The following is a 13,382-nucleotide window of genomic DNA, read 5'->3' as shown; positions in this document are numbered from 1 at the left end:
ACAGGAATGTACAGTCTTAATTTTATTAAACCTGCTCTTCTTACCTTGTGTGGGGTAGAGGAATTGGCAAAGAAATGCAGAGGAAAGGGTCAAAGGTGTTGCTCTGCTTCTGACAGTGAGGACATGTCAAAGAAGATCTTCAGAGACAAAAATGAGAGACACACACAGTAAGATCATCTAGAGCTATGTCAAGCAGACCACATAAGAGACAATTTGATATGCTCATACCTGTACTGGGCTTGAAAAAGTTCTTGTACAAAAGTGCTACAGACAGGAAAAGATGGTCCCTCAGGCATCATTTCAGTCTCTGATGGTGGCTAAAAAAAGGGCAAGTATAATTTCACACATTAGAAGTACCAATTTTTGATGGGAGATAAACCTGAAACAGTCACAAATGTCCTGACTTCCTCTACAAGCTGTGCATCAGGTCCAGATGTTCCAGTGAAAAGAATGTGCTGAAGGCATCAGAATGCAGTGGCCAGGATGGGGGTCATGAGGATGCATGTCATAGGCTCTTCCACAGACCGTGCCTGTGCTGGTCTCTCCACCCCACCCAGGCAGCCCAGCAGTCCTTCCATAGGGTGCTCCCATCTCCCTCCAGCTCTGAAGGTCTCCCTCTGGGCTCTTCCAGGAAATAACCCCCACCATGGTGCCCACCCGCTCGAGCCCCTGCCAGCTGTGCTGCTCGATTTGGTGCCCAGCCACTCTACTGCATATTTAATTGGCCTTTTCATGTCCATCCACCTGACAGTCACTGAACACCTGCTAGCATGTACAGAGAGCCCCGCAAAGGGCACAAGGACACAAAGATAAATAAGACACAGTGCCTGACCTTGAGTACATTTCAGTCTGGTGGGACACCTAGCCACAATCACGTGGTCCTATGACAGTACAGAGTGTATGGGCACAGAGGGACCTTAAATCAGAATTACTTAACACCTTACCAAAATCACAGACTGAAATTTTGAGATACAGTGCAGAATTATCAAAACCTTTAAAAATGGCAAGCGAATAGCAACTCTTTGGTCTATTATTTCCACTACAGAAATCATTTCACCAATCATATTAAGGCTGCATGCATAAAAACTGAGGAAGAATCACTATTTCTTAGTAGAATATTCTAGGGGTTCAGTTCCTACACTCAAATCCAATTGTAATAGCAAAGACATCCATTCATTTCCTTTTAGAGTGTGTATTCATTTCGGGCATCTGTAAGTCTATGTGTCTCACTGGAAAAGAAAGCAATTTCTGCTTTAAATACAGCTTAGTGACCTGGAATCACTTGACTGTAGTCTAAAGCTAGTCACACACGCAAATATGTCCTCCCTCCCTAGACTCTAAGTTCCTTAGACACAGCATCTCTCTTATGCTGCCAGCAAGCAGTAAACACAAGGAAAATCCTCTAAGTACCCCTGAATTTTATACTTACCCAGGGCTTAGTTGATTTCACTATTATTAACTAAATGCAAACCGCAACAACTCCTCAGTGGAGGTCTGAGAGAAGAATCTACATTTACTCCATTCACTAAACCATCCCGGAGCCCCCTGCTTCCGGCTCCCTGGCTGCCCCAGCAGGGCGCGCACCCTCACCTTCAGCGGAGGCTGGCCGCTCTGCTTCACCGCATGATTGAGGTCTTCATGAACTCGGTCCAGAAGCCACAGCAGAAACTCCTGGGCGTCATGCTGGGAATTTCCCCGATATTGCAGTGCGTTCTTTGACACAATACTCTACACAGGTAAATAAATCAGCATGAAGAGTTGAATTCCTGGTTTTAAAGATGAACTATTCATAATCCCAAAGAGGGATGCAAAATCTCAAGGGTGTTAAGAGCACTTCCTAGAAAGACAGCAACATAAAAACAGATGCTTAAGGTAAAAACCCACCCCGAGAAACATGTACAGAAGACTTAAATGCACCTACTGAACAATCCTACTTTGAGGAATATCTCTAAAGAAACCAACAAAACAGCAAGCCAAGACTTCTAAGAAAATATTCGTTCGTCAGGCTTTATAATAGCAAAAAGTTGGTAATAACTTCAACATCTTAAAAGTGAGAGCTGGTTAAGTAAGTAACATAGTATGGAATTATAAACCCAAGTATAAAATAAATACATCTACAACACATAAGTGATTAAATGAAAAAGGGGAAGAAATAAATCTTCCTCATAGAATTCCAAATAATTAATGTCAATAGTTTCCTCTCAGGAGTTGGACCTTAACTACCTTGACCAATGACATGCTTCCAAAGATTACAATATGGAAAGAGGGGTGGCCAGTGAAAGGTGCTCAACGAACTGGTTAATTAAATGCATGGCCCTGGAGCATAGAGCCTGGGTTCAAATTTCTCTCCTACCACTTGTATTTGTGAGACCTGGGCCGACTCTCTTCCGAAGCAAAAGAATGGTGAGTTAATGTGGTGGTTAAGTAAGAATGCATGCACAACATTTCACATGTAAGTAAGATATAATAAGAACTCAAATTTCAGCTGAGTATGGGATTTGGAAGTAGGAGGGAGAAGGAGACACAATTGCAGTTGTGGGCAGTGAGGAGACAAAGGAGCTGATGAGGCAAGAAAATACTGAGGATCCAAGCTAAGGCAGTGAGGACAGAAACATGAAGGCAGACCTGAGAGACTTAGGAATTTAGGCAGTAGACTCAATAGGATTTGTGACCAAATGAATGGGGACAGTGAGAAGGGAGGCATCAATGTCCCCAAGGTGTCATATCTGGGCGATGGGCAACTGATGGTGCCCTTCATCAAGGCAAAATGAAAAAGGAAGAAGTCTGGGGAAGATGACAATAAGTTCCCTTTTCAAATCCACCGCATTTAAAGTTCTGTGGAACCTCCAAATGGAAGTATCTGGTAAACAAATGAGGAATACAGATCTGGGGTTCAGTGGAAAAGCGTGCCCTGAGGAAAAAGATTTGGGAGTAACAGATGAGTGGTAGCCGAAATCATAAGTATAGATGAGATTGCCCAGACATGGCCAGGAGAGATCAAGCCAGAAGACAAATATATTTGGGGGCCCTCAAAGGAGACCAAGAAAAGACCACCAAAGACATGGTAAGAAAAGCAGGAGAACGGGGTGCCTGGTGGCTCAGTGGGTTAAGAGTCCACCTTTAGCTCAGGTCATGATCTCAGGGTCCTGGGATCCTGCATGGGGCTCTCTGCTCAGAAGGGAGCCTGCTTCCTTCCCGCCCCCACCTGCCTCTCTGCCTATTTGTGATCTCTGTCAAATAAATAAACAAAATTTTAAAAAAAGAAAGAAAAGAAAAGCAGGAGAACAGAGTCTCAAGAGTCAAGAGAAGAGGGTTATGAAGGAGACAGTGATCAATGGTGTTAAGAATGATAAAATAGGACAAAGAACTAAAAATTGTCCACTGAATTTTCCATTTAAGATGATAATAGGGGTGGGGAACCTGGGTGGCTCAGAGGGTTAAGCCTTTGCCTTCAGCTCAGGTCATGATCTCAGGGTTCTGGGATCGAGCCCTACGTTGGGCTCTCTGCTCAGCGGGGAGCCTGCTTCCCCATTTCTATCTGCCTACCTCTCTGCCTACTTGTGATCTTTCTGTCAAATAAATAAAAAATCTTAAAAAAAAAAAAAAAAAAAGATGATAATAGGGGAGTGCCTGGCTGGCTCAGTCGGTGAAGTGTGTAACTCTTGATCTCAGGGTTGTGGGTCTGAGTCTCACATTAGATCTAAAGATCACATAAAAATAAAATATTAAGGGGCACCTGGGTGGCTTAGTTGGCTAAGTTCCAGTCTTGGTTTTGCCTCAGCCCGTGATCTCACAAGTAGCGGGATCGAGCTCCGCATCAGACTCCACGCTCAGCAGAGAATCTGCTTGAAGATTTTCTTCCTCTGCTCCTCTACCCACTCACTCCCTTATGCTCTCTAAAATAAATAAATAGATCTTTTAAAAAGATTTTTAAAAAAAGAAAAGAAGGGACAGATTTACAACTTGATTATGAACTATCATAACCTGATGATCAGTTAAATGTGAATGATAACAAAAAGATGATTGACAAAGATTCAAATTCAAAGAGGAAAAAAATCAAAGGGACACAAGTAAGAGAACACTGAGGTCTCAACTGGCAAAATCTACTAACTGGATAAAGTGAGCAGAGGAGCAGAAGGACCCTGACAACAAAGTTTCAGTGACTAGAAGGACGCCACTTGAATGCTATCTCAGACAAAGGTACACCAAAGGAGAAATGGTGTGGGGAGTCTTCACTATGCTACAAAACTTCCTCCAGGGCCAGACACCACCCGAATCATCAAATCCAGGATTTTCTTCCTTGGGTTTCACCTTCCTTAATCTCCCTATAGCAGTTTATACCTGACACCGTACTTCATCTAGAAATAGTCTGGTTTGTGGTCTTATGTACTCATTTAGGAGAATCAAAGCCAGAGACATTTGGTGTAGACAGTGGGAAAATGTGATCTACAGAAGAAAGAGAAGTCTTCCCCATAAAGAAAAAAAGACCAATAAAAGCCATCAGCACTAGCAGCACCACTGATAGTGTGGCCAACTCAGGAAGGAAAAGAAACAAGTGACAAGTAATGGTGATACTATATTAAGGGATACAAGAAGAAATGAGGGATGACACCAAGGTTTTTAGTATCTGATTTAGATGGATAATGAAGTCGGGAACAGAGGAAGTGACTGAGGGACAGTAGAGATTTCAACATGCTGAATCTGAGGGACCTGTAGGATCCCCAGTGAGGTGAAGTCTGGGGTTCAGGAAAGAAATCTGAGCTGGAAAGTTAAATCAGAGCAGCACTCTCTTACCGTATGAACACAGAGGAAAAGACCCTGGAAACACATAATGAGAAAAGGAGGCAGCTAGATTCTTGAATAAGGATGGCACAGAAGGGATAAGTCACAATGAAGAAGCCAAAGAAGATAAGAGAAGCCCGAAGAGCCAGAGAGTTCAGGAAGCAGAGAGGTAAAGGACGGCAGAAAAGTCAGGTAAGACGGGCACGGAGGCGGTCCTCTGGAACAGCAAGTTAAGAACGGACAGCACCGTCTCAGTGAAGCAGATACTGACCAGAGAGGGTGAGAGAGAGGAAAAGTAAGGAAATCGAATGACTGCAAGAACACCACCCTTCATCCGCAAGAGGCTCAGTCACAGGAGAAGGGAAGGAGGAGAGATGCTCCCCCTGGTGGGGAGCTTACGGTGAAGAGGGACTTGCACACTGAGGGGAAGGAGCTCACGGAAGGGAGACACCTGCAGAAGGCACATTCTTCAGTGAGAGGCAAGGGGGGGATTCAGAAAAGAGGTAGAGAAGTGCCTTAAACAGGAGGTGGGAGAGACAGGAGAGAAGGACGTAAAGACAGTTACGGATTCAGACGTTATAGACAGGAAGGCAGGGAACCTTCATTTTTGTTAGTTGTTTTGGGTTGTTCCTTTTGGGGAAAAACCACACGACAGCTGCCAAGAGGCAGTCTCGGGGTGGCCAGGCTAATGACAAATCTCCTGGCCTACAGACAGGGCACACCAACCGCCTGAAGCACGGCAAGTGTCTGGTCTAGGAACCCTCTCTTGTATTTACTCCCAGCGGGGGTGGGGAGCCCTCCACGCACACATGTTCCTGAAAAACGAGTTAGCTGAAATCAAGCTCCTCGTTACGTGTCACAGCAGACAGTTCAAGCACAGAATCCATCAAATGTCACCGTGGAGACAATACACAATTCTTTATCAGGACTGCATCAAATCTGATTTATGATTCCTGCCACTATCGCTTCAACTCAGCTAAGCACTTATTCCCCAGTCCCTGTGTACAAAGTACTGTGCAGAGGCTGCTCGACCAGATTTTTGTTGGGCACGACTCAACAGGCAATAGGACTTCCACAACCCCCATAACTAGGGCAGAAACTGCTCCAGGTCAACCCCACCCTAAATCACTACATCACAAACTGAAGGACGTTTTACAGGAAACCTCCCTGAACACACACAAACACAAAGGCTCCTTTTTCTGACCCTTTTTCCTCCTTCACAATGGTGACTTCTTCCCACTGCAGAGACCCAAGGGACTATCTGTTTTACTTCTTACCAAAACAAGACAAAACATAGAATAATCTAGTAATTACTTTGTAGCACATGTTACAGAAGAAAGAAAAATAGTGGGAGTCAAGAAGGAAAAAACAGTGGGAGTCAAGAAACCGGGGCCCAGTCTCTGGCTCTGCCACAAACCATAAACTGGTTATCTCAGGTAACTCACGGAACCTGTGCTTTCTGATTTATAAAGCAAAGCAGTTGAGTTGGCCATCGATGACACTCCTGGCATCCCAAATCTTCCCCTAACCTCTTCCCCTAGAGTCCCAACAAGTGATTTGACTTTTGCTTTGGGACTCGTTTTTTTTTTTTTTTTTTTTAAGATTTTATTTATTTACTTGATAGACAGAGATCACAAGTAGGCAGAGAGGCAGGCAGAGAGAGAGCGGGGGGAAGGAGGCTCCCTGATGAGCAGAAAGCCCTATGCTGGGCTCGATCCCAGGACCCTGAGATCGTGACCTGAGCCAAAGGCAGAGGCTTAACCCATTGAGCCATCCAGGCACCCCGCTTTGGGCCTCATCTGACATTACTTTGGTTTGCCTTTTATAACTTTTTGCATAATTGAACCTTAGTTTATTCTTATTTATATCTTAAAATCAATCCCTCTGTATTTTTGCAGTTTTTAAAAAAGTTAATTATCACTGGAATATGTCATCTATAAATAGGAGCATTGCTACAATCTGAGAAATTATTTACATCTGTCACTTCTGGGCACCTGGGTGGCTCAGTTGGTTAAGCAACTGCCTTCAGCCCAGGTCATGATCCTGTAGTCCCGGGATTGAGTCCCACATCAAGCTCCCTGCTCTGCAGGTAGTCTGCTTCTCCCGCTGACCTCTCTCCTCTCATGCTCTCTTTCTCTCTCTCTCAAATAAATAAATAAAATCTTTAAAAAAAAGATATTATAAAAAAATAAATCTGTCACTTCAATGAAAAAGAGAATATGAGCCCTCTTAAACTATCCATTTTCTAGAATGCGGGTGTGGTATTTGTTTGGAAGATTAACCTATTGGTTTAAATCCTACATATCCTACTATAAATGAATTTGACTATCACTCCAATTTTCCGATGATCCTTAACATCCAGTTACTTAACAATAATGTGCAAGTCAAACAAATCTATAAAGCTTTTGAATTTTATAATAAAACTTCTCTTTACCCTTCAAATAAAATCTTAAGGCCTAGATCTACAGAGAACTTTTTTCCCCTTATGAAGAAAAAAGAAAAAAAGGAGGGGTGGTTGGACGCATGGCCCTGAAAAGAAAAAGAATGAATTCTATCCAACTGGCACGGTAATATTAGACATGAGGTTTTCTTTCCATAGCACCCTAGTACAGCAGCAGCAGAATCCTGGGCTGAAGGGAAAAGACAGAAACTGGCTCTAGACACTCTTGACCCAATCCCAGGAAGAAGACGACAAAGCAATGGCTATTGATGATCTCCTCCTACAGGGAATGGACATGGTGGTATTGATTTGATCAGGAGCTGGGTTATTCTATTCTTTCGGGGAAAAAGCAGCTTGCCAAAACTCACCAAATTATTACCCACTTTCCTTGATTCTATGCCAGAAGAAATGCAGAATTTATTTCCAGTGATTCTGGGTAAGAAGGAGAACTTGGGAGGACAAGAGCACTTAAATTTTAAGAGAAAGATGCATTGTGAACAGCTGAGTTCACAGATGGCATCTAAAAGTGAAATTTGGTTTCTGGACTGCATTGGAAAGAACAGAATAGTAACACTTGTCTTGAGAAAAGTTTCATCTTTTGAATCTGACTTTATGAACAACTACTAAGTTGATGAAGAATACTTAACTAAAACATAAGGGATAAAACAGTGATAGACCCGAAAGAGTCCATTCAACAATGTTCCATACCAGGGTACAGAAAGCAGCCATGCTCAAACAGGGTTCTCTGAGTCCTTTATCCACTCCTGCCTCCTCACCTTCACCTCTGGTGAGGAAGTCTTCACATAACACAAGTTAGGCTGAGGCACCCTTGTTATTTGCCAGCCGTGGTAACAACTGGCCCTTGAAAGAGACTGTAACGCTTCCAGACTTTCACATATACTTGCCCCAGGACTGGAATGTCCTCCATTCCCATCCCTCAAATGCACTCCCTTACTCTCCTTCCTTGGTAGAATGGAGCTGGGAGCTGGGTGGGAGAGGAGAGAGAAAAGAAAGGCGACAACAGGAAAGGAGCGTCCATCCAAGATAGAAAGACAACTCAATGAGAATAAGTAGAGACTGCCAAACAGAGCCTATTCATGTGTTCCCATTTGGCCACAGGGGAAAGGGATTTATAACAGAAGGACCTAACATGAGTAACTTAAGTAGAGGTGTCCCTTGAATCCAAGTTCTCATGATCCAAACTCAGGAACTAAACAGATTTGGATAGCAAGGGATATCTGCATTCAAAAGAGTAGATTTGGATATTAAACAAACTTGCATATACCAAAAAGACTTGGTGGCAGGGACTCAATGCTGAAAGAGAGACTAGGAAAGGGTATATATCTTATCTAAAAGAGAAAGCTTTAGTAAGAGTGTTGAGAAATAGTGACTGCATTCCAAAAAATTACAACTAAAGTGGAAGTAGGGTCAAGAGCATTAGAGCCAGGATGAAAGAGAGAAATATAAAAAGGAACAGACCCCAAGTGGTTCAGCCAGATGAACAATGACAAACGAGTTTACAACAGATCATAAAGCTATGTAGGTAGAAAAATACAGCAGCAAGAGAAGACCACCAAGTACGTGAGCAGCGGTTGAAAGTTTCTACTAGAAAGGCAACAGAAACAGAAAGACTGGATTCTGAATACCTGGATTCAAATCCTCTTTCTACTGTCTTTTTCTTCATGTGTGTTTGCTCTGAGCATCAGCTACCTTTTCTATAAAGTGGGGATGAGAATACTTTTCTAAAAGAAACACTGTGAAGCTTTAATGAGTTTAGTTTACAAACTCTATAAAACCATTTTCATGAAAAAAAATTTTATAAAAGCATTTTAAAAATTCTAAAATTCTACACAGCTTGTATTATTTAAGTTTCAAAAGTCAAGAAAAAAGAAAGGAATTATCCTATATAATTCTGGAAAATGTCACAGAGAAAGCAAAAATATCTAAAGCATTGTCTCTCTTGGTTGCACATTAGAATCATCTAGGGAAATTAAAAAAACAGAAACAGAAACAAAAACCACAAACTGGGAGCAGCTCAGAGATGCTGATTTAATTATCTATAGTGGGACCTGATCATTTTAACCTTTCTCAAGTGTAATTTAAAAAAAAAAAAAAATGCTCTAATGTGAAGCCAAGACAGAAAGAAAATGGCCACACTGGGAAAGCTCTGAAGTTTCACTTCCAAAAGCACTAAAACTCAAGGGTGGGTCTTTTCTCATAACTGTACTATATTGTTTTATTACACTCTATCTTATTCATATCACCAGAACACATCACCTCATATCTGCCTCTGCCAGTACACAGTGATTTGGAATGTCTCATTCAATATTATTTCCCCAACACTTAGCAAAAACAATACTTGAGACAAACAGTAACAATAATGACAGCTAATAATTGAATGTTCATAATATACCAGGCATTATACTAATTGTTTATAGGTGTTATTTCCTATAAAATTAACCCTCAGAAGTTCCCTATGTTGTTAAGTATTATCATTATTATTTACAGACAAAAAAAACTTGGGCTTGGAAAAGTCAAATAACTTGTCCAAAGTTACCACTATTCTTCAACCTCGTCTTACTAAAACAGCCTTAAAAACTTTTTGTCCAAAATCCTTCAATAAATGATTTTTTTTTTTTTTTTTTTTTTTTTTTTTGCCTTACATGATTCAGGATCATAAAGGGCTTGATCATTTGGAATGTCACTTTTCTATGTGGACACAGAACACGTGTTGGAGACGCCAGGCTTCTGGGAGCTTATTTCCTTTTAAAGAAATCCTTGTTAATGAGTGCTTTGTTGTAATTTGCATTTTTTCCTATGACTGAAATATGGCCCAGAAACAACAACAACAACAAAAAAATGGAGTCTATCTAATTGAGATGTTATTATTTGAGGAGTAAGGAGGAATTTGGACAATACCAGAAAATCAAGTTGCAATATGTGAAGGAGAACTATGGCCCGCCTGAGAGTCCCAGGATGCTGCAGAAAGCAAACAAGAGAGACAACAATCTGGCTCTGAAGAACTCCATCTGTCCCTCATCAGCAAATGTAAAGGGGGTGCTCTTTACCTTACAGTGCTCAGGCTGCTCCCCTGGTGGCACTGAATTCCCAGCCTGTCCATCCCTCCCAGCACACCCTACGTGGCCAAGCCTTGCTGACTCCGAAGTTAAAGTCAGCTCAGGGCACCAAAATGTGTTTATGTATCTAATCAAGTGACTTAAGTAACTCAAGAGTATCTTCTTTTTTCACTCTCTGTCATTATCCAACACCGTCTAAGATTCTTCCCAACTATAACAAAATTAGCTTTAAAAAAAAAAATTTTTTTTTTAAAGGAGGAAAATCTGACCAACACGGTCCAAAAAGCAAATGTCCGGTTCTGATTTAGCTGAAAAGCCTCATTGGGAGTGTAATAATCTTCAACAGTCAAAAGTCAAAACAGAGATCTTGGAGTCCCCTCTATTTGCTAGATGGGATGCTGCTTGATTCATGAATTATTATTTAATAAAGAGCTTTCTTTTTTTTTTTTTAAGTCAAAACAGAAAAACTAGAAAAACCATCTAAATATCTACAAAATTAGGGATGTCTGGGTGGCTCAGCTGGTTAAGTGTCTGCCTTTGGCTCAGGTCATGATCCTGGGGTCCCGGGATCGAGATCCACTCTCAGGCTCCTTGCTCAGCAGGGAGCCTGCTTCTCCCTCTGCCTGCCTCTCCTCCTGCTTGTGCTCACCCTCTCTCTGACAAATAAATAAAATCTTTAAAAAATAAATAAACTGATTGATATAGATATATCTACAAAATTATTATATATTCCTACCATGGAACAAATGTTTAAGTTTTAGAAAACATGGAGAAATTAATACACAATACAATTAAGTGAAAAGAAGATGCAAAACTACATATGGACATAATTTCATACTTTTTTTAGAGACTTTTTTTGTCTTTTATCCTTCTAACTATACACTGAAACACTAACAGTCATTGCCTCAGAGTGGCAAGTTTTAGGTTGAGTTATCCCTTTCTTCTTTATACGTTTCTGTATTTCCCACATTTTCTAAAATGAATTTGTTTTAACAATGACCAGGTGGTACATAAGGAGATCTTACGAAAGCACACCACCTACTATCCTGGCCAGGGAACCCAAACCTTCTGCACAGAAGATGGGGCTGGCAAAACAAAGAAATGGACCTTATTTCTGGCCGCAAATCCTAGAGAGTCGGACTGCACAATGCTGAGAATTTCTTTTTCCTCTGCTAGACATACCTAAGGAACTCAGATCAAAGTTTTCTGCCTATAATAATCCTAAACCCAAACTTACACCAATCTTTGAATCTTATCACTGAAGGAAAAAAGGGACTGCAGCTAGCATCAAAGAAAAATGGGGGAAAGAGAGACAGAAAAAAAGAATTTATGTTTACAGACACCTACCAGGGGCCTTTTTAAGCCACCCTGTCTTGCCACATAGGAGGTAAAAGCTTAGGTCTAGGAAAAGGAAAAAACCCAGGGTCAGCTTCCTGATCAAGGGAACCATACCACAGGAGAAACACACCCTTGGAAGTCAGCACATGGCATTACTCATTGGCACAGCAGCCAGAGTACTTGGTTGAGTGGTACTGCTCTTTGAGGTGGAAGTTAAGTGACCTATACACCCTTGGAGGTAGAATAGGTTGAGAAAGACAAGCAGTGGGGGATGCATAAGGTCAAACCTTAAATATCCCAAAGCCAAACATGCATATATTTCTTCTATAATCTGTGTGTGTGTGCGTGTGTGTGTGTGTGTGTGATTATACACAAAGAGACAAAGTACGCATCCTCTTGATTCTGAATATGTTGGTATTTGACAATAAACAGATCTGAAATGTTTTTGACCAAACAGACAATTTTATAAAGGGATCCAAAATATTCTGGAAACAATTTTGCTTTGAAGCATTATTGCTACTGCATTTTGATAACTGAAACATCAACTAGTAGTAACCAAGAGGTAGCATTCATAAGCAGATAAAGCAAGTTTCACTACAAATGATGTGTTCACATTGCCAAAAACCTGGAGTGCCATAAACCCAATAAATCTTAGGGGGCTGAAGATGCTTTCAAGTCATGGGCCTGCCATATCGCTTCTCCACACCCAACACTGTGTGCCCCACAGTCAAGACCGCTGACTCCTGGGGCACACACAAGTATGGTCTCCAAATCAATCCGGCCTCAACCAGATCTTTCAGCCCTCACCTTGAAAATCAGATCAGATAAAAACCAGCACAAGGCCCTAGTCCTGGCTCCAGGCTTTTCCTAGCAAACTACAATTTAAAACCTTCCCAGCCTCAGCCTGGTCTGACCCAAATAATTCCAGTTGGTTCAGGCCTTGGTCATCTGCCTGTAGAAGGTGAAGGCTAAACGGAAGAGTGTATGCATACACAGAAAACAAAGTCAAGTCTGTGAAATCAAAACGGGGTAATTCCCTCAGCTATCAAAATGTTACCATCATATGGGTATATTTCCACTGCAAAGAACAGATGAAGCTGTCCTACCTCACTAGTTATCAAAGACATGCAAATTAGAACAGTAAAATGCTACTTCCCACTTAGGGGTGTAAAGATTTCTATTTTGCAACAATAGGGTACAAGAGACATTCTTGCACATTGCTAATGGCAGAATCCTGTAAAATAAGGATAACAAGGTGACTTAAGGTTCTTCAAAAAAGAGAGCCACTGAACCAGGAATTTCACTTCTATGTATCCTAAAGAAATAATCAAAAGTAACTAGTTTTCTTACAAATTTTAAGAATTCATATATGTAATGAATAACCATCTTCTCCTAAAAAAAGGTGAAAGATATATATTAAAAATATTCATCACAACCAGAAACCACCCCCAAATAGATCATCATATACCTTCATACAATGATCAGAAGAGTTTTTGTGGCAAAAATTAATCATAATACAATACCAGGAAAGTAATATACCAAACAACTTCTACATTTTCGATTTTCCTCTTTCAACTTTTACATACTTTCTAAGTTTTCCACAATAACTTAGATAATATTCTTATCAAAATAGATTTTACCTCATAATGAACTTTAGCAAAAGAATCCAGACACAAAAGAATATATACTTAATGCAAATCAAAACCATAATGAGGGGTGCCTGGCTGGCTCCGTAAGCGGAGCAT

General features: G+C 41.1%; 1 protein-coding gene across 1 annotated transcript in view; it reads right to left on the bottom strand.

Moving 5' to 3' along the window:
* Positions 1-13,382, bottom strand: part of USP31 (ubiquitin specific peptidase 31) — a 60,948-nt gene that overhangs the window by 32,833 nt on the left and 14,733 nt on the right. The window contains exons 2-4 of the mRNA XM_032843955.1: positions 1,591-1,728; positions 229-317; positions 45-137 (exon numbers count right to left, since the gene is read on the bottom strand). Coding sequence (XP_032699846.1) covers positions 45-137; positions 229-317; positions 1,591-1,728 — 320 coding nt within the window. The remainder of the gene's footprint in view (positions 1-44; positions 138-228; positions 318-1,590; positions 1,729-13,382) is intronic.

The sequence above is a fragment of the Lontra canadensis genome, unplaced genomic scaffold, assembly GCF_010015895.1.
Source record: "Lontra canadensis isolate GAN:19392208 unplaced genomic scaffold, GSC_riverotter_1.0 scaffold146, whole genome shotgun sequence".
Taxonomy (NCBI): Eukaryota; Metazoa; Chordata; class Mammalia; order Carnivora; family Mustelidae; genus Lontra; species Lontra canadensis.
The sequence above is the reverse complement of the archived record's forward strand: the minus strand, read 5'-3'. Positions and strand labels throughout refer to the sequence as shown.